Here is a 22,559-nt window from a genome sequence, read left to right as displayed (position 1 = left end):
GATACCGATTCTGTAAGGAAAACCAACGGTAGGAAGCGCATCTCGTTTGTTGACCTAGTCTATTAAGTATGTTATGTTGACATTTCTCAAGTATTTTAGCAACGTCGACGTCATATGCTTTTGTTGCAGTTAATATTTTCAATCCACATTTCAGAGTAAAGTGTGTCTGTACATGTAATTTTAGATTTTCATGTATGTCAATAAGTCAGCGTCCTGAGAGACAAAACTGTTTCACAAACTTCATATTCAGTTTTACTTCAATAATTTTTCATGCAAGACCTTTATTTTTTAATTTAGTATACAAAGGCACAAGTATGAAATTTGTTTGTTTGTAACTAACACTTTTGAACAGTTAATATGAAATAACTGTACAAATTCAACAATGACAATCATGTACCTCCAACTTTTAATTCTGCACTGTTGAACAGAACAGAACAGAACAGAAACAAATGAAAAATAAAAAACTCTCATATTCCATGCGTTCAAAAACAAATACTGACTGAGCATAAGACAGACAAATTCTTTTACCTGTCAGCTCTGAAAACATTTCAGTTTTGACCATAAATGACGAACATAGTATGCAATGGTGTCAAAGTAAGATAAGAATCTAATATTATATGCTCCAGTTGATGCTTTTACATACCTGCAGCTCATGCTTTATTTTACTTTCATGTGATGGCAACAACATGACATACACACCCCAACAAGGCTGACTTTTAAAAAAAGCAATGGGTTACTTTCTTTCAATCTGATTTACACTTTTTGGTTATAATAGTATTTGTCTTAAAGCCTGTAAAGGACTGAATGAAAAGCATACTTATGGAACTTATGGAAGGCATAAAACTGCTGGATTCAGAAAAAGAGGTCAGATGATTAATTCATGTTTACAGACATTTTTCACATAGCATACTAATTACATACGACCTGATTTTATCAAAAAGAAAGCTTTTGATATGTACAAAAAGTCAAAGACTCACCCTCAGTCATTTCACATGTGAAATGTGTACTGACAAAACCACAGGAAATGATCAACAACTCTGCAGCTATACAAAGCTCTTTAGCTCATAGCACCCAACAGCAGAGAGACAACATGAGTGACAAGCTGGTGAAAAAAGTCCATCATTTAGCAGCTACGGAGCCAGATACTTTTCTCAGGATTCTGGATTGAAACATGAGTCCAAATGAGCGGGCTAACACCTTAGCCAAAACACTTTTCTAATTAAAGCACTGGGGTTGTGCGTTCCCTCAGTTTGCTGTGGAGTTCTTCTGCCCTCTAGTGGTCAAAAATTTAATCACTGCAGCTTCAGCAAAGTGTTATATACCTGTTTCAAGTGAGTATTGAGTTTTTGAGGCAATTTCGAGCACCAGTTTGTGTTATCTTCCGTCAAAAAGTTCCTTTTCCATGACTGCAGTCAGTCACATTCTTGTGTGCTCTTACTCCATCATGCCAAACGTCCAACCGTGCTGACTTCACAGCCCTGTCAGAGGGAGCAGTGGGAGGCCAGAGGAGGTAGAGGTGTTGGCAGGACAGGCACAGATGCCTCCCCTCGACTATTTTAGGAGAGCTGATATTTATCACTCAACGTTGGGACCCTCAATCTCCGAGACTGTTTCCAAGCTCACAGTATCTCTGCCCTTGATTGAATAGTCTTTGCACAGTTCACCGCTGATCTATGGTGTGATGGTTCCCAAAAGGTCAGGGGTCAGGTAGCCGTCTGGTGTGGGCATGGTCTTTGGGATTATCAGCTGGGGAGCAGGTGTTGAGTTCGGTGTCAGTAAGAGGCTGTTCTGCCTGTCAACACCCTCTACCACTGTGTAGACAGGAACAGGGGGAAGAGGGGACATGGGGGTGGTATCTGATTCATCGTGTGAAGATGGGGACAGCAAAGAACCTAAGTCTCCCTCTGTCTGGCAGGGCTCACTCATGTCTCCTGTGGACAATCTTGGGCTCATTATTCCTGCGCTGAGCTCTGAGGTGTAACCCCCATGATCTGCATTCACCACCAGCAGCTGAAACTCTTTCTTTTCTTTCTGCTTCTCTGCCATGATGTCTCTCTCTGTGTCTTTGCTAGTGGATTTCTCCACCTCATTCTGTTCCTCAGGAGACAGCAGCACCTTACCAGACGACCTTACTTCACTAACCTGGGTGTACAAGGCTTCTCTGCCTGGTTCTACCAAAGGAGGCACCCCAGTGACAGGGCTCTGGGGCTGGCAGCTTGGCTCGCAGGCTGTCGGGCACGACGTTTCCTTGCTGAGGATTTCATTTGGGGTGAGAGGATGCAAAGGCGATGCTTCCTGGTCGCTGGGAAGATCTGGGTCGCAGCAGCTGGCACGGCCCGAGTCGTCGTCTCTGAAGCTGATGGAGACGGGAGTGCAGTTGGACGTCAGGGAGCGGTGCATGAGACAGTCCGTGTCCAGGTCTGCCAGTCTGTCGTTCTGCTCCTCAATGTCCAAATCAATGAATTCCACCCAGGGGTCGCTGTTGTATAGCTCTGGCCTCAGATCAGGGGGGCCACCCAGGATGGACGTCAACTCCCTCAGCTTCCCTTTCTGTGAGGTAAAGAAAAGAGAGTCGATACACTCTGGAGGCCACATTCAGCTGCTGAGCTAGGTCTGCTCTTTCAGGGATAATCCAGTTTATTATGACGTGGGTTATATTTTTGTAGCATACGCCATCATTTCTATTAGTAATATAACCTTTGTCTTCTCAAGGTAATTTCTGAGAATTGGGAATGCTGTGACATTACTAAAAAGATGCCAGACAGGTCAAGAAACACGAGCAGTGTGGCAATCAGACAGGTTTTAAACAAGCCCAGCCAAACTTCTTTGGAAGTTTCTGCTTAAGCTTTGACCTACCGTACTAACCATAGTTGTGAGCACACAGTTATTTCTGACATTTTGGGTAAGCTCACTTTTGTTTTTAGCTCAAAATAAAGTGGTATACCTTGAGGAGTTCTGGGTCAATTCCTCTTATTTTAGGTCCAGGAACAGGAGGCAAAAGAATAACCATCAACCTTTGGGGAGGATAAAAAGGAAACATGTTAAATTTGACATAACACATATAACCATATAGAACAAAAAACATGTCTTCAGACCTCTGTATAAACATTGAAGAGCAGATATACAGATTGTCTCTGTGTCAGTTATGACACCCTTGATAACAGACACCGAGTTCTTCCAAGGTTAAGTAGCACATGCATTGTGCTGGTCACTGCATAGCATACTGCACTTTCTCATTTCTCTGAGCTTTTCAAAACCATCCAGTCAGACACAGAAATCCTGATGGCTGTACTGTACTTACTTTTCCTGCTGCGATATGATAAATAACATCAGGATGGCCACTAAACACAAGGCACCAAAGATGAGCAGGGCCACCACTGGGAATCTCGACACTGGGAAAAGACATGCACACGACTTTATGTACATAATATTGTGCATCATTAAAAAAATGAAATACATTATATTGCTGATTTTATCTTGCTGTTAATGTAATGTCTCTCTGTCTGTCAGAAATACAATGTTCCTTATTATTCAGAGAATACAGGGCTGTTATGGAAAAAGCCATAGAGCTGTCAAGAAGAAGAAAGTTGTTCCCATTAGCCTCAGCTGTACAAATCTTAGTATGCAGATGTTAGCATTTAGCCCAAAGCACAGCTGTGCCTAACTACAGCCTCCCAGAGCTGCTAGCATGGCTGCAGACTCTCACTTTTGTTGTATTTGCAATTATGATTACATTAAAGGTCCAGTGTGTTAGGTTGAGTGGCATCTATCAGTAAGGTGACAAATTGCAACCAACTGAGCACTCCTCATCTTGTGTGTGGAAAATGCTAAATTCTGAGCTACTTCTGGGTTCTGGGCAGCTGTAGAAACATGGCAGATTCTGTGGAAAGGACCTGCTCCCTCTCTAGATATAAAGAGCTCATTCTAATGTAACAAAAACACAATGATTCTTAATTTCGTACACTAATATCAATTATAACTGAATATTCCATTTCTGCCCATAGATCCCCCTAAATCCTACACACTGGACCTTTAGAGCTACAGAAACACAGTGCTGGTTTTGTCTAGAATAACTAATACTATGGACTGAGGACAGCAAGTCCTTTAATGCAGTAAGCAGCTTTCATTTCTGACTGACATCTTTGTTTGGGTAAAGAAACGGAGGTGCGCCTTGTGAAATGGATCAACAGTCGTAAAGCATTATGGACCTCTCTTCAAGTACAAATGTAAATATTGAGATTTGTGCTGACAAATACAATGGCCTACTTCTAGGGCGGATTAACACAATATTCTTAAATATTTAGACTATATTTAATTTGGGGCTGCATTCACGCATGGCTACAGGAACGTTCTGATCACAGCATTAGGGAGATCAAACAGGCAGCTACTGGATTATCATTTAGTTTTCATATAGTGATGCAAGCTACTGACAGGAGGGTGAGCCGTCAGGTGAAGTGTAGGCAGAAATTTTTGAGAGGTTTCTTTATAATGACAATGTTGTTGATGTTTACCTTTAGATGGAATGTGGACAAAGACAGAGTCACTAAATCCTCCAAACTCGTTCCCACCGAACATTTTGCACCGCACCCGAACCTCATAATTCATGTTAGTTTGAAGTCCATAAAGGGAGCGATGGGTGCTTTTCACAAGGTCGACCTGTGGTGAAGCAAATACACACAGTGTTCTCCACATTCACATTTCCTTTGACAATACTAAAATTCAACTCAACTGAAGTTGCAATCTAGCACACTGAAATAAATCTTAGAAGACACCCACCGCTTCCCAGAGGTGAGAGCTGACATCACGGTACTGGACTTCATACTGCAGTGTCATCCACCCCATCTCCACATCTGCAGACTGAGGCGGTTTCCAGCTCAGCATGATATCGTAGTGAGAGCTGGTCAAACTCACATTCAGCAGCGTCCAGTTCAGGCTAACTGGAGGATCCGGTTGCACTGCAGAACAGAAAATCATTTTAGTGTTTTTTTCATCAGCAACTGAACTTTTTAAAGTTTACACTCATCTGTTTATGGACTCATTGTATAATATGAGTCAGGGTGTTCTCCATTGGACTAAATTAATCAGTCCAATAAACTAACTAACTCACTGCCCTCGACTGCCTTTTAAAACTATATGACCATAACTAAATTGACACCTGAACATCGCATCCATATGCTATGCTATTCCAAAAACCAGTCAACCAACAGCCTACACTGCTATGGGAAGGCTTTACATCAGGTTTTTCTAACCTGACAACAGGAATTTGTTCCCACTCAGCCACAAGAGCATTAGAAAGGTCCAACACTGATGTCGGGTGTTAAGGCCTGGCTCACAGTCAGCACTGCAGTTCATTCATTGTCATGTTGAAACGGGAAAGGGTCTTCTCTTGGAAGCACATTATTATCTAAAATATTCTCATAAGCTGTGGCATTAATAATTTCCTTGAACTTAAGAGGCCCTAAACCATAAAAGGAGGACAGTATGAGGACAGGGTGACCATATCATGTATTTATATTTGCTATGCTTCCCTATGTCTCTGTGTTACTTACTTTCTGAGTACCTATATTTTGGTTACTTTTTGTGCATATATACATATACAAGTTGGCATCAAAGCTAATTTATCATAAAGGTGGCATGTCGATGTTTCTCAGATATAATGTCCACACGTTAACATGCTAACATTTGCTAACCAACACTAAACACAGAAGCCGAGGCTAATGGGAATGTCATTATATTGCAGTTATTTCAAAAGTAAACTTTGACCTGAGGAAAACTCAGGGGATCACCAAAGTAACACTCATCGTCTGGGCAACATGAATGTTAAAATATCATGCTAATCCACTGACCGACCAACTTTGCCATCACCAGAGCTATTTTTAACACCCAACAACTACAGCTGCTGTGAGGCCTTGACAGTGTGCAAATGGCAAAGATTCATGGGATATGTTGTAGAGGAAGAGCTACCCATTTTACAGAGAATATGGACAAAAAGTACATGTTTAGGTCTTTCAGAAAGACTGATGCTAGTGGAACAATGGCTAATCTGGAAATTGTGGAAGAACATTGGTACTTTTTTCCACCATAAGGCCCCTCCCAGTGAAAAAGGCGGAATTTGTTTGTAACCTGAGAGATGCAATTCAGAATAAAGAGTCCCCACAGGGCCCTGTGATGGTCGTTAAACCTTTGAGTGGAAAGTAACAGGGAATATGGGGAAACCTCACATGACCATACATGGGTTTTTAATCCACTTTATATCAGCTTTCTCTAATCTGGATCCTGGCAGACAGGCAGTGAGGCGGTAAACTCACCGATGTCTTGAACGTTGAAGAGGTTCTCGTCATAGAGGGTGGCTTGATCCCCCGAGCGAAGCTGGACTCTGTAAATTGTCCAGATGGATGTGTGGTTCTCATTGAAGAAGCACTCATTTGGCCTGTCGGTGCTGTAGTGAGGACACTCACTCCACTCTTTAGGAGGGGCATGGGGGGAACTGCAAGCGGGAGAAGATAACATGTCTAAAAAATAGCATGAACTAGAGGAAAGAGTTGACAGGAAACACCTCTGGCCTGAAACACGGCCTGAAGGCAGTGGTAGAGGAAAGTTTATGGAGTATGCTTGCACTGCCAGTGGATTAAATAGTCATTCAGAAAGTCCTGATTTGATTCAGTTCAATTCAGTCTTTGAGTTTTTCAGATTTTTGAAGATAAAAAAATCTGTCAGATGAACTGTTTATTACTATATAACTATTTGCTCCTGTTTAACTTATGTTTGCTGAAAACTATAATGCCCATCTGTTTTTAAAGATCAAACTAGAGAAATGTGAGCTGTTTTTCACAATGCATGTCTTCAGTAGCACCTTGGGGCTCAACACCAGACAGGGTGAGGCAGTCATAAAGTTCTGAAAGACAGACTAAGGCTTATCCTTTAAACCGGCAACTTTAAGAAATCCTGTGACCTTTTGGTGTGTATTTATAAATTAGTTTACCCAAGTTCTTAAAGTGTTTAATAAGGGAGAAACATTACTATGCTCCAGTTGTGCTCTTTTAAAGTAAAATCTCACTGCCAAGTGTCATCCTGAACTGGACTTTTGCCTTGTCGGCCCAGTGTGTGCAGGTGCGCCACATGCCAGATAAGGTTTAGACACAACAATGTATACATGTGAGTTGTAAAAGCAGAGACCATGCGAATCAGCAGTTGAGTAAAAAAGACTGAAAATGTGGGTTAAGAGGCAGCTCTGTTCTACATTCATTTACACCTACATGCATTTTCTGACCCCTCTTTCCTTAAATGTACATACATTTTCTCTTTTTGTTTCTTTCTTTCTTCCCCTATGATTCTTCTTTCTTTCTTGTTTTTGTTTTGTCTATTATCTGCATCTTTTTCTTTCATGTATGCTGTTTCCAGCTGCCTCACTCTTTTGTTGTAATGACAACATTATCTGCAGTATGGCTACTCATCCAAAATAGAAAGTGAATAAATAAAACAAAAAAACTACAGGCTACTTCCCTTTTTCATCTCCTACCCTGATTCCCTTGGAAGCGCAGAAATAAAAAAAACTACAGGCTACTTCCCTTTTTCATCTCCTACCCTGATTCCCTTGAAAGCACAGAAATAAAAAAAATGCATATTTCTGTCAGTAAAGACAGAAAAGTTTTCCACCCTTACTTTTTGTTGATGTAGAATAAGCGGAGGCTTCTTGGCTCAGACAGCTCCTGGAAAGTGCTGACATTCCATCGGCAGCTGAAGGTCTCCATGTTGGTGGAGACACAGCCAGTGAGGTGTGGGTGTCTCTTAGGGGGCACTGCAGGGAAAAAAGGGGGGGGGGGGGTAATTACATAGCTAATCATTTATGCTGGTAACTTCTGTTTTGCTGTCTTTTCTTTGTTGCAATGGCTGTGTCTTTGAGGACGGGATAATTACTGTAACCTAACTCCAGTGAGCAGCCACAGGGTGAGTGTCTGCTTTTTCCTGGAAGTCATTTTAACTTTCAGCAAAAGCTAAAGCTGGCAGGTTTACTGCCAGGGCTGTCGTGGAATGCTATTTGTTCTCTCTGTACTCAGAAAAAGCACATGCACAAAAAATACTTGGATCCTGTTTTACTGGCTGCGTAAACACACAGAGCAGCAGACCTTACCTGCCTGTCTGTAGTGTGCTCACTGTATTTAAGTATACTCAAAACAGTCACTATGCAAACTAAATATTACTTGATTTTTGAGTGTGTTGTAGATCTAGGAAAAACAAAACAAAATGAAGGTGTAGTATTATATCTTTGGAAAATCGGTTTGCCTTTATCTGCTGTACAATAGACTCTGTGTTCCCAGAGGGACCTGTGTGAACTCTGATCAATTGCCTCAAACGATGTCAGACATGTTTAAGTTCGAAAATGAAAAAACTAAAAAGCTAAAAAACTGGACTGTCAGGTTTTGACAAGCCTATGCACAGTTGTGAAGATTTTCTTTCCAGCCACAGTACACTGTACTGTATGGTATACTCGTATCCAGGATATAACACCATCAGGATCTGAGCTCTGCTCTCAAATTCAAGTACTGAACAACACAGGAGAAGCTGCTCTGAAGCAGTCTGCCAGCAGATCTTCAGCCCTGTGAGGTACTGTGCACACCTGAATGCAGAGGAGCTCCAGTGGTGAGCACTGCCTTCATGGTGCTACAGGTAAATGTATAGCGCTTTTCTAGTTGGCAGGTGCCAAAGGACTTTTCCAGGATTTCTTGGGCGTCATCAAAGAGGCAGCAGATCTGATGACCATCGTGAGGCTGGTAGAACAACCTGCACTCACTTGCTGCCTCTTGGGCAAGAACGTTTATGACCAGGAGCCACCAGCCAAACATACCCCCACTGTAACTGTGCTTCACGGAGCTCCAGGGTGCAAGAGGCCCTTCATCAATAAAGTCTATATTGCAGCAGGAGTGGAGCTTCCAAAGGGCACCTAGGTGCACTCCACAACAGCCTTATCCTTATCTATGGCCGTCCATAGGGAAATGACAGTGGCAGACATCTGCGCTGTGGCATCTTGGGTTTCTTTGCACACTTTCCTCCATTTGTATTTGCCAATGTGTCAGAATCTTCCCTGATTCATTCAGTTTAAATGTGAGAGACGGCAGATGATGAACTGTCAGATCTAGTGCTTTTACGCACATGCCGAACAATATGCCTCTAATCCCATCATCACAGATTAGTTGCATACACAGGGGACCATTACGGTACATGATCAATGTTCCACCATTCAGCAGCAGCAGTTCTGTGTTGAAGGAGTGTAATATCACTTGACCCCCTTTTTCCCACACAGGCTGACATAATGTTATCCATGGCACAGCCAGTGGTTCCTTGACTTTCACAGGGCTGTGAACTGGTGTATGTCCTCTCCTTGTGGACTTTGGTGACACAGTAGGCATTGAATACATCAGCTTCGCTCTTAACCCAATAGCGACTGCTCTTGAAGGGCAAAGCTTATATGAAATAAAAGGTCCCGTGTTACATACTGCACATGAGGACCTGAGAGAGGCATCTGTACAGTGTGCAATCTTCAATAGTAAACAAACCCAACAACGACAGCCCTTAGAGGGCTGCGCCTCTGCTCATAGAATGTGAAGTTACAATACTTAACCAATGATATCTCTGGTTCTGCTGCATCGACTTTGATCATGTTTTTTTAATTGTGCATTGTGACATTGTGACTGACAGTGTTATAGGAATGCACTGGGGTCCTCTTTCAAGTTTAACTGGCAGTGTTATTACAAAGGTGCAGTTTGACTGACATCTGCCCGTGCAGCATTGCATCATTTCTCATTAGTAAAGTACTTAGATTTCCAAGGTTCAAGGTTCATTTATTTGTCATTCTACAACACAGGGTTGCGAAAAAATTCAAGTTGTAGTCCCTTTGTACTACACAAAAATGATCTTGTGTACACAACCTGCAAAAAACAGCATATGCACTAAGTGCAATGCATTTCATTTGCTCCTGAAAATAGAAAGAGGTTTCAATGCATACTGTGATCTATCAGTCCTGTCAATCAGCTTCATGCTTTCTGTTACATTGCAACATGTCACCCACTTAAAGGCTTGTTTCACCCACTGGCTAGTGGTATCTAGCCATGCAGATAGGTTTGTTTTATTTAGGTTATAGGTTATAAGATGTTCTTCTGATATAATGTACTTGCTTTTGTGGTGGTCACAACATTGAAAAATGACTTAAAGACATGATTCTGGTTGCTCTGGGTAATCCACAGAACATACTATTTTCATGTTTTTGGTAGAAAGTAGATCTAATGAAAAGAGGTGACTGTGAGGTCTGTGGACTATCCAGAGTCAGTGAGGTATTATCTTAAAGCTAGAGGCTGATTGATAAGGCAGGCTGACATTACCAGAAGCTTGTTGCAGATATTTCGACGTCACTGTAAAACTAACATGAATTTGTGGTAGAGAAAAAACAAATTACTAAGTTTTATATTACAAACTGAAATGTGTCTTGTTTGCGTTCACATTGAAAGTGAATGTTGGTCGATATACTCTTTTGAAATCTCAAATATCATTATCAGCCTCAGAATTCCAGTATAAAGATATACTTACAATTTGTTTCAACAGTGTTCATGAGTGGATATAGTTTGCTTTGAAAACTATCTGCATGGCTAGTTACTATGAGGTGTTTTTTCTTTATGTTGGTGAAGTGGCTCTTTAAACAAAGAGCTGTGGGAGCATTTTTTTTATTTTATTTTTTTAGTTTTTTTACATTCCGTTAAGTAAATACTGCTGACCGTGTTACCAGGAGGCTTTGTGATCAATGATTCTGGGGACAGCAGTCAGACGACCGCGTCAACATTTCAGAGAGGAACACACAAGCTCAGGCTGGCTGAGTACCGGGAAGCGTGAGGACAAGATGGTTTCGTCGCAGGCACCACTAGGAGCAGGTGATGAATACCTCTGGCCTGCTTAGGGCGCTTCAGGGAAGGGGAGCTACAGGCTAAAAATAACCTGTTTACCAGATCCTCCGCTCCTCCTCGGAACTGTGCTTAGCTCAGGATTTAGAGAAAAATCAATTTGACACTCAGCTATGCAGAGCATTTTGGTGGCTCACTTCATCATGATAAATGAGGACGAGTGTGTGGTTTGTAAGTTGTATGCGTGTTTGTGTGTGAGCGTGTGTGTGGGAAGGTGTATTACGCATGTTGTGGGGACGTAAATCCAGTTAGGTTTGGGTTAAGCAAGTAGCAGTTATGGTTAGGCTAAGTCTCCAGGAAATTTATGTAAGTCTATGTAATGTCCCCCAAAAAAACAGATGATGGGAAAATTACTGTGCGTGTGTGTGTGTGTATGTATGTCAGAGAGAGAGTGACAGGGAACGTGTTGAAACAATAGTTTTGTCATATTGACATATTTCTTTGGGTGATTTGCCTGATTTTGTTTCTATTATTTTTTTTTTTATTTTACATTATTAAGATTAAACATCAGAATAAAGATCACATTCAAAGAGTGAGGGCAGCAAACTTGCTCAAGTAATGTCCAACTGCTGTACTAAATGCAATTTTGACATACTTAGATTTGAACGATGCCACTTTGTTGCAGCAAAGTGATGAAACAGCTAGATTGATGGCCCTGGGAACGGAATAACAGGATAACCTTAACACGAAGGCCCATTACCTTTTAGTAATCAAATAACTAGTTTGTTGGCCATTTTATATATTTAGGAGGCTTGCCAACCACAGATATTCAGATTTGGATATTTTATCAGTAAATGGCCTCTCAAACAAGTTTCCAGGAAATTTACTGTATCAAAAAAAAAAAAAAAAAATTTGCAAAATTGTTATATAAAATGGGAAAACCAGAAAACACTGTACTTTATGCTCCACTGCATTTATTTGCAACCCTGTCTCCAACAAACAATATGCCTCTAGTCCCATCATCACAGAGTAGTTACATACCCAGGGGACCATTACGGTATGTAATCAATGCTCCACCATTCTGCAGCAGCAGTTCTGTGTTGAAGGAGTGTAATATCACTTGACCCCCTTTTTCCCACACAGTGCTGACATGATGTTATCCATGGCACAGCCAGTGCTTCCTTGTCTTATTACGCTTCACATTCACAGGGTTGTGAACTGGTATATGTCCTCTGTGGACCTTGGTGACACAGTAGGCATTGAATACATCAGCTTTGCTCTTAACCCAATAGCGACAGCTCTTGAAGGGCAAAGCTTATGAAATAAAATGTTAGTTACCTATCATAACTCCAGATTCTATGAGTGGAGGCGTAGCCCTCTAAAACTTAGCCCCTCCGCTCCATCGGTCAATCTTCAGTAGTAAATGAATCTAGTAGCAACAGCCCTTAGAGGGCAAATTCTGTTTAAATACTGCTAATTTGTATTGACGCACATGTTTTGAGGGAAAACGTTTTCTCAATTGAAAGAAGCGCTCTGTTTATTTACTGCATGACATAGGTGGTCAGGGTGGATGGTGGGCATACAAAGCGCAGCGATTCACATCCCAGCCCAATGTGAGTGTTAGGTCAAGGGAACAAAAGCACATTGATTAAGGGAAGTATTGTGGTTTTGGTCAGGCCACGTTCAAAAAGTAAACACATTATGTCTTGAGGTTGGAGTCAGTGTTGACATTTTTTGTGTTAAACCACAATCTTTCCCTAACCTTAACCGACACATAATTATAAAGATGTTTAATGAGTCCTCAGCTGATACGAGCACATATCATCCTGCAACAGCAGATACTGTAGGAAAACAAATAAATTCATTGTAAATGAATCATTTCCTGATATGTTTTGTATCAACATTTTGCAATATGTTCGCTGTCAGTTACATTGCCGCTTTTCTACTTTTACTTAACAACTGGATCCGAATGCTTCTTCCAGCACTGAGTGTGAGTGAGAAAGGTAAATAAAGAGAACAATATTAAAAAGTGTATTGCTCCACAATGACTAATCCACCTTAACACACTGTGTACATCAGTTCCATATTGGCAAAGTGTGTAACTAGATCAACTTGCAAACAGACTTCAGTTTTGTGCTCATGTGCTTGTCAAACAGTGCTGCTGTGTTTGCTCAACAGCTGCCAGGCAGAGTTCACCTATGGTTTGAGTAAACACATGAGCAGTAGTTTAAGAGCTCTTTCTGAACTCAGTCAGCTGAGCGACAAAACACAGACAATATTCAAGACGCTTATATCAATTCACAACATGTTCTCATTACAGGACTCTGTCTGAGGCAAACTGCCACAGCCCTACGACGTAAACATGTTTACAGCATGATTCTCCTCTGCTGACACAGTCTATTTCAGGGTGAAACATAACATCCGCACTCAATCGCAGCGCAGATGCCTTTCCTTTCAGCCATGATTTCAAAGAGAGCAGGAAATAGCAGCTAGCATTAATTTCCTTTACAGGGCTCACTCACACCTTCAGCACATCTCATAAATTATTAGGCAGAACAGTGCTTATTGTTTGTCTTTGTTTACACGACCACTTGATGATAATTGTGTTTTTCCAATTACAGCATCTATTAACATCTGCACAGTGGCTTGGTAGGAAGCGGTCTTTAATGTCTTTCCTGTGAGCACACAGGGCAAAGGGTTATTTAGAGAATGACATGTTCAGACATCAATCAGTGCACTCTCCGGAGGAAATACCTAATCCTCTGCATTTAGAATAGCCATTTCCTTTCTTGGCGAGGGGCCACCATGCTCACATCAGTGATTACTGAAGCTTTTACGCACCTAACAAGCCTCAGGAGAGAACGTGGACAGAAAAAAAGCCTGTGTATGCTCAAAGTGAAGAGTGACAGTGTGACCTCTCCAGCTATGACACATAATCGCATTAACCGCCAATGTTCTGATTCCTGAGTGATATAAACACTGTTGCTCAAGTGGTGACGACGAAAAACACTTCTTCACCTCAACAGGGATGATTCGGTAGTACCTCTGGCAGCTGGTGCTCCAATAGAATTGGGAAATTATTCTGGATGGCCGGTGTTTCTGAAAGGAAAAGTCCCTGTGATTTGCTCACAAACAGTCAGTTGACTGACAGAGTACAGACACAAGGCTTCAGTAGACATGAAACTCTCCTCGTTGAATCATAAAAACACTAAAATGAGTAACTAAGTTAAAGAATGCCTAGTGTTCGATAAAAATTAAAAGTATGTGAGCAACAGAATGTAAGGAAAGAGGTGCACTTCAGTCAGAAACAGCCAATCACGAAGCTTTAAATCCAGGTGCCTGTACCACTGCCAAGTTAAAGCTGCAGTTACACTTCATAGAAAGCTGATAAGAGATTCAGCAGTTAAAATCAGTTCACGTTCAGATTCTCGGCCATTTAGATGAAATATAAAAAATTGCACCAGGGGAAATAAGCTTAATTATCCGGTTTGGGCCGATGTGGCTAAGCTAATCGTCCTATATTGCTAACTACTCCCTCCATTCCGAGCAGCTTTATTAAGCTTCTGCTATGGGATTGTTCAGGATAACGTGAGTAGAAGTACTCCAGGTGGGGCAGCCAGCCAGCATAGCTAGGCTGTCTTTTATAGCCTGTGTCTGGCAATAGCTGTTGGCCTGCGTCTACATACCTCCTCTAGAAATACTGAGATTATGGACGTTTCATTTGCATTTGGTCTTCGGTATGTAGTTTTTTCTCTTGCATCGTGAGTAGCAATTCACCACAGCCACACGAGACCGATTTGAATCACACAACAAAACCTGAGATGAAGGCAGCGGTTCAGAGATGTGGAGGCTATTAAAGGTTGTCATATTGTCTGCATTAAAAAACACTACACTTGGCTGAGGCAAAAATGCGAGTTAACTCTCGCTCCCACATTTTGCTACGGGGGGAAACGTCTGTCAGAACACAGCATCCCTATTCAATCCCACATCGAGACATGAAACAAAAACAGATTAAAGATAAGCAGCATGGGAACAGGAACAGAGGGGAGCAAGTCCTCTGTCGACACCCCCACAAAGTTACTCAAAGTGTTACGTAACAGGACAAAGCACAAGATGTCCGTGCGTGACTTTAATGGTCAGTCCAAACCTAGTTTATATCTGTGGATAAAACACGAGCCATGTATGCAAATAGACGGCCTTTCCACTGCCACTGAGGGGCTACTTAGTAGAAGGGGGGGGGGGGGCTTTCGCACACTAAACAGCTTCCCATTGTTCAGCAGTGGAGTACGCTCTGCTCTCGAGAATTCCTGGGAAGCCACTTCACTAGAAATCTGCTGGCTGTTCCATGTGGCTGTCTGTGGAGGGCTTCACTGTTGTGCAACATGTTTCACATTCATTTGAATGCCAAAGCAGCGCAGTCACTGGGCAATTACAAATGTTTTATACCGTCCTGTCGCCCATTACAAGCAGATTCATCTCAAAAATGACTTCCATCTGGTGTTGTGTAATCTTTGATTCCAAACCCAACGGATCAACAGGAAGTGAAAATCTGTGCATCATAAAACACCAGATTGCAAAGAAAGCATCATCAGTGCCAAGCATAATTAACACGAAACAATATGTTCATGTTTGTTATGTAATAAACATGATTTCAAGCCTGTGCTCAAGTTTTTAAATTCCAGTTTACTTATGTTACACAAGTGAACTAAAGTCACTGTTGGTACCCATACAAATACTAATACTCATAAACATACCTTGCTCAGGGGCTGATTCCTGCACTGCAGCAGTGAACATGTGAAAGGACAAGAAGAGGAGCACGGTGAGAGCAGCAGCCATGGTGTTGAGCTGTGGAGGAAACATGTGGTGCACGTTAGTTTCTCAGTGCAGTCCACCCAGCCGAAACGCAGCACAAGGCCCAGCCCACTACCACCATTAAAAAGGGCCTTAACCTCCCAACTTTTTTTTAAACCAGGAGAGGCTGGGTACGCCCATCATAAAAATGTATAGAGTCATAGCATTGGCAAGTAAAACCTGTTCCAATGCATACATAGCAGCTATCCATTAGGTGATTTTATATCCTAACGTTCACGTGGATGAACTCTGTTCCCACTGGGCAAATATAGTGCTGAGCTCTTGAAATTTGAACTCTTTAGCACAGGAACTTGATTTCTGTAGGATTTGACTCAGATCCTTTGAATGAATGACACTGATATCTGGTCTGTTTTTACACTTGAACCGATTCCATTAAGTACTTCATACTGATACTTTCAGATACTTTTATTACTTACACTACAACTGACATTTCAACACTTTTCATTGTTTATACTTTGCCACTTCAGCTTCTTTCAGAAACCTTCCTTCAGTTTTTGCACTTGAACCGACACTATCTCCCTCCAGGACATCACTAAAAGTGCCTCTGTTTCTATTATTACTTACACTCCAGCAAACATTTGCAAACATCATCTCCTTTCATTGCTTACCTTTTATGCTTACGCTTCATCTAACACTTCACCCCCTTACAGGACTGTCGCTACAATTTACACTGTGCTTCAACTTCAGTCAGTTCTTACACTTGAATGTCATTTAGCACTTGCTAAACTGAAAGTGTCTCCAAAGTGATTCTGTTCAAACTGTCAATTCAACATTCAACAAGACTACCACACAACAATGACAACATATGTTAAAACTGCATTTTTTTTGTAATTTGAATTGACGAGAAAAATAAAATCATGAGAAAACAAAAAAATCCACGTGATGAATCATCGTTCACCGCACTCCCTGGACAGCAGGAGGACCAGCAGGTCTTAATCAGAAGCTGAGCATGTTTTATTCATTACACACTTCGTGGTATTCACACTATTTATCTTTCCTGGAAAGCCACGTTTCAAAACGGTAAACTGGTTTACGCCGGGTTCCTGACAACACTTGTGAAATCCATCCCTACTAGATTCTGGGCCTCATTAAAATCTTGTTTAGTGATACTTGCAAAGGGATTTATAAAGGGTGCATGTTATTTCATCTTGTACTGCAGAGTTTTTTAACCTTGAAGCTGGGGCCCTTCGTGGGTTTGTGATTAAGATTCCCAACACATTTTCAAGCCTGATTGATTTATCGTTTAAAATATCATAATCTATCTTGAGATGCCTCTTTACTCAGATTAAAATACCGATGTCATTTCCAGATTTTGATGGCAACTTAACACTAAAGGAATCTGTGAAGAGCGAGCATGAGGGAGAGTACATCGTGTCCATGAGGTATCAAATGTTCTTGATCCCCTCTTCTGAACAATGGATTTTTGGGCCAGATAAAAGATCATTACCACATATGACTGGAGTGAATGAGGCCTAAAATCTGTGAATGTGAATGAGACTAAATCTTACTCACGAGCGCTGATGCCAAACACTGGCTTGTTGGCTCGCACACGTGTTGCTTTCAAGTGCGATGTGACACCTGAAGTGCACTGAAGTGACTTCACACTGTGCACACACACTCACACAGAATCAAACAAGGGATTAATGATTTACTGCTCACCTTTCTGTTCTCCTCTCCTCACACCTGCTCACACAGACTCATTCTTTGATGGAGTCTCCTGTCTTGTCAGTTCAGCATCTTTGCTCTCAGTTTCACAGCTCTATGTTGCGGTGCAGGTACAGTCATTTTGCTACAGTGACATACACATGACACACCCTTATCTCTTCCTACAGTATGAAGCAGCTACTGTATTATATGTCTGGTCGTGCTTGACTCATTCAGTGGCAGTGAGGTTAAAACGTTTGTGATTAGCATAATTATTTATCAGAATCAGAATCAGAAATACTTTATTGATCCCCGAGGGGAAATTGTTTTCGTTACAGGTGCTCCTTACAAGAATAGAAGAGATAGAAGAGATTTAACATGTAGAGTATATATATGTATTTATGATCATTTCATTTCCAGTAATGCTTATTCTCCAAACTCTCATCTCATCCTGTTAAACTTAAGATGTGCTGAATAATAATTGATGAACCAGTCTGTTAATACATGATGTTTCTGTCATCCTCATACAGTGTAAATTATCATGCCTAATCTTTGGAACGACTCTAAAATAGCCAAACATGAAGGCGGCTTGCCAAGAAGTTCTGTAAATTAGAATACTGGCTGATAAATAGTGATTATCTGCATCAGTGTAGCATCAGCCAGCCTCTGTGCTCGGCTCACATATATGCTAAAAATAATTACAGTTACATAATCTTTCCCTGCTTGTGTTGGATCAAGTGGAGGCTGAATACCTTGAAAAGTGTTATTATACGTATCTCCGCTGCCAGTGCCAGGAGTGAGAGCAACAATGTTCATTCTCACTTACCTACGCTCCCCTGTAGTCACGGCATTCTGAATCTCTGTTTATCACTGTCTGTTTGGACACGCTGAGGACAAGCTTTCACACTCTCAGATTTCTCATGCTGATAAGACAGACTGAGACAAAACTACCTTCACAGCTGCAGATAGCACAGCCTGTGTTTTGATGAGCAGTTGCGGACTCCACAAACACAGTCAAGGTCATGGCATTAAGTTAGGGAGACCCTGATGGGGCATTTCTATGTATTTTATCGCCATTTAGTCCCTATTTCCTCATAAGTGTTACTCACAGACTTTATTTTGAAGGTTTTCGGCTCAGTTGCTGAGAGGGTTGGAGGTTTCTGAGATTTCTACAATGATATTTATGAGACAAACAGTCTATTTTGATTTAGTCTGCATTATTAATCAACCAATTATTTATTTGGTTGACTGATAATGGCTTATAAAATGTCAGAAAATATGAGCAATACAATGTCTTTAAGCCCAAAGTTATGACCTTTCAAATTGCTTTTTTTGTCTGAACTACTAAAGATATTCAGTTTATCACCACATGAGAGAAAGGAAAAGAGCAAATCCTCGCAATAAACAAGCTGGGACTAGGAAACATCTGACATTTTGATTGGATATTAATTGACAATTAATGTTATTGATTCATTATTAATGTCAACTAACTGATGAATTGACGAATTGTTCTTATTGACAATTCAGTTGTACATTTTTTTTAACATCTGTCCTTTCAAGGACATAAACAAATCAACATTAAACAGTATTTTCTTCACAATTATATCATTAATGTAACTTAAGTCCCTCAAAACTTCTACTACTTTCCACTTTTCCAAACCTGATGACTTGATATAAATTGGCACATTTAAGCCCCGACAAGCTGCTTTTGCTGACTTTAAGTTGACAGTAGCTGCAGTTTAATGACATCTCCAGCTTGTTTTCCAGACGCCTCACTGTTTCCCCCAGTCTGCCCTCTGAGATTGAGCAAGATTCATGGAGAAAATGTACTTTAAACACGACAACAAACTGCAATCAGAGACTACACCTGCTGAACAGCCCGAGACACGCTTCAGTTCCTGACTGGCAGGTCAAATACTCACTGTAGATCCAGTAGTTTTTTGCGTCCAGCTGCGCAAACACACACAAACATGCAGGACGGACATGAGAAGCGGCTCACCGCTGAGCTGAAGCGTCCTCAGGTCCCCTCCGAGATAAACAGCAGCGACGGCGGAACTCTCACACACACAGTGAACTCCAGAGTCCCTGAAAGGAGACAGGACGGCCTCCGAAAAACACACAGGTCCGCGTTAAACCGAGCTCCATGCGGGCTGCCAACGCTGTCGAAGAACCGCTGCCGGACTGGCTGACGGTCTGAGTGCGTTTGGAGCAGCGGCACAGCTGCACTGATCCCTCCGTTTGTCAGGCAGAGGGGAGGGCGCCATCTGTCGGTGGAGTCTGGGTACAGCAGGAAAACAAACGCGATTACAAGAGGACTGCGGTGGAAAGCCATACAGAGCAGGTCTTGACCCAACTCTTTATGATATGATTCACAGAGGCCCAACAATTCCTACCATGAGCAAGCACGTGCTGGCTGTGGCAAGAAAAAACCCCTCCTTTAACAGGCAGAAACCTCCAGCAGAAGCAGGCTCTGCGTGGACGGATACCTGCCTCGACTGGTTGAGGAGAGGGAGAAGGAGAGAGCGGGAGGAAGGAGAACATATGTAACAAGTTACACATAGAGATGTTGAGTAATAGTGGCCCAATAATAATAATAATAATAATAATAATAATAATAATAATAATAGCAGTAGGTATGTGGGGGCAGAAGGTGGCTTGCGATCACAGATCCTACTCTACAGCTCTAGGCAGAAATACCTGAAGAAAGCATCAGGAGGAGAAAGACGAGAAAGCACAAAACTACGGGAGAGGGCAGTTAGTAGCATGCACCAATGGGATAAGAATGTATGCAGATGGAGAGGGACAAGGGAGGAGAAGGGAGGAGCTCAGTGCACCATGGGAAGTCTCCCAGCAGTCTGGGCCTACAGAAGCATTACTTAGGGATGATTAATAGCCCACATGAGGCAGCTCTATGAGCAGAATTAAAATGAAGCCTGCTTTTAAATGTGGAGAGTCTGCTTCCTGAACCCAAACTGGAGCTGGTTCCTCTGGAGACGAGCTTGATTGCAGAGGGGTCTCTGTCTATGACGGAAAGTAGCTTGAGTGTTTCTATTTTAAACTTCTACTCACTACATTTCAGAGGAGAACATTGTTCTTTTATACCCTATTGCATTTCACTGTCAGAGTTTACTCAGAAACCTTTAATGATCATTTTCACAAAGTGTGGCAGTTGGGATTAATTTAATATCAATGTTACAGTAATAATAATCTGAATCATACTTAAAATCTAAATGTAAAAGTGCCCTTGTACCTTTCCCCTTGTGTACCCCACATGCTAAACCACACCTGGCTTCCATTTAGCTCTGTGTTTGTTTTTCTCCTTTTATTGCTGCACATGGAAAGAATAACATACCTTAATCGTGATGTAATTTTGAATTAATAGCAATAAATGAGGAGCCCTTTTTAAGACTAAGGCCTTTAATGGAAAAGCACAGGTGTAAATGATAACATGAATGATGGCTGAATTCCATTTAGGGGCTTCAGTTTCAGGGTCCTGCTTCTGTGAATGCTGGCTCACTCTCACACTGTCTTGGTTTACTGGGACACTTGAAGACAACAGAGCCATTGTTGAGGTTAGTAGTAACACCTGTGCTGTTCTTCCTATTACAAGTCACAATGTCTGATGTGTAGAGGGTCTACATAGCAAAAAATCGTGGAACCATTTAGGAGCTGTATAAAACATAAATCATTTGTTAATCCTTTCAGACATATACTCAGTTTGACATCAACAACTTCATTGATTTTTGTAAATATCTGCTTATTCTGAATTTGGCGCAGCACTATGTTTTAAACAAGTTGGGACAGGAGCAACTAAAGACTGGGAAAGAAATGGAACACTCCAAAAACACCTGTTTGAAACATTCCACAGGTAAACAGGTTCATTGGTAACAGGTAATAGTATCGTGATCGGGTATGAAAGGGACATCCTGGAAAGGCTCAGTCGTTCACAAACAAGGATGCAGAGAGGTTCACCACTTTGTGAACACATGATTGTATAAAGGATATCAGTACATGGGCATGCATATATACTATTACTCCAATAAGTATGTTACTTGCTCTTGTACTGTTCAGTGCAAGTTCTTTTTTCTCATGTCCTGAAGTGTTTTCAAACTATGGTCCACACCACAAAGGGTAAATGAAAACCACTTCAAACTGAATGAAACTGAACCAGCACATCTTTCTTCTGAAAAACGTGAATTAGCTTGTCTACGTGTAACGGAACTCCTCCTCAGCAGTTTCAGAGCAGTATCTGTCAGCCTGTGGTGTCACAATTCAGGTCATGTTCAGTCTCTCCCACTCACATGTCAGGAACAACTTGTTGTTGAGTGTGTGTGAGACCGTAGGGACCACCCACACACTCTCCACATACTTTACATAGCACACACAAACAGACAGAGACTCGTGCACACACATAGTGTTTGGAAAAAGGCCATTACAACAGTCAGTGTGAGTGTGGTAGAGTAATATAGTAAACAGCAGTGTGAGCAGACTGTCCTGTCTGTTGTCCACCTGTTTTCTCAGTGCACCGCTGTGGTCAGGATATAATGTTAACTGTCAAACAGTGACATATGGTGGGTGTAGTGTATTATGCACATGAAAAAACACACTGCCGTCGTACTGGTGAAAATGTAGTCATAGAGGATGGAGTATGAATAAACCAGTGAAAGGATGTTTTTTCCAATCGGTGCAGTGCAGCAAAGTAAAAGATGTCAGTCATAGACTTTAACAATGGTACAAGTGTCACATTGTATATAGACATAAAGGCAGAGCTGCACAACAGAAGTGACACAGTATAGTTAGAGTTAAGGTGTGGAAGGCTGCAAGCTGAGTTCATCAAGTGCAACAGTGTGTATGTGAGGTGTGTGTCGTGACTTGTGTGTGTTTGGTATGTGTGGAGCGGATGCATGTGTCTGCGTATGCATCTGTGTGAGGGGGGAAATTAATATGTTGAAAAAAAGAAAAGTAAAAAAGGTAGAAAATAAAGAAGAGTAGGAATGGAAAGGGAAAATGGGACGTGGAGGCGAGCTGGGTCTTGTGAGATAGCAATTAGCAGAACACACCCCGGGCTGACTATCTGTTTCACAGCTCAGCTGAGATGAGAGCCATGCCGCCGGAGGGGAAGGTGTTTCTGAATGTCCCAGGACCAGAAATGAA

General features: G+C 41.6%; 1 protein-coding gene across 3 annotated transcripts; it reads right to left on the bottom strand.

Moving 5' to 3' along the window:
• Positions 1-269: 269 nt before the first annotated feature.
• ghrb (growth hormone receptor b) lies at positions 270-19,608 on the bottom strand. Of its 3 annotated transcripts, none has more exons than XM_076758621.1 (9): positions 19,405-19,608; positions 15,644-15,734; positions 7,663-7,798; positions 6,309-6,487; positions 4,777-4,955; positions 4,512-4,656; positions 3,302-3,392; positions 2,945-3,014; positions 270-2,550 (listed from the first exon to the last, which is right to left on the bottom strand). In XM_076758621.1, exons 2-9 carry the CDS (start codon positions 15,723-15,725, stop codon positions 1,672-1,674), a joined length of 1,761 nt encoding a protein of 586 aa, XP_076614736.1. In that variant the 5' UTR covers positions 15,726-15,734; positions 19,405-19,608; the 3' UTR covers positions 270-1,671. The 3 variants fall into 3 exon arrangements, with proteins under 3 accessions (XP_076614736.1, XP_076614737.1, XP_076614735.1); XM_076758622.1 differs by lacking the exon at positions 19,405-19,608 and adding an exon at positions 19,328-19,374 and having other exon boundaries at positions 391-2,550; XM_076758620.1 differs by lacking the exon at positions 19,405-19,608 and having other exon boundaries at positions 391-2,550; positions 15,644-15,749.
• Between the last annotated feature and the right edge of the window lie 2,951 nt (positions 19,609-22,559).

The sequence above is a fragment of the Chaetodon auriga genome, chromosome 19 (genome assembly GCF_051107435.1).
Source record: "Chaetodon auriga isolate fChaAug3 chromosome 19, fChaAug3.hap1, whole genome shotgun sequence".
Lineage (NCBI taxonomy): Eukaryota > Metazoa > Chordata > Actinopteri > Chaetodontiformes > Chaetodontidae > Chaetodon > Chaetodon auriga.
This window is presented reverse-complemented; position numbering and strand designations above follow the sequence as displayed.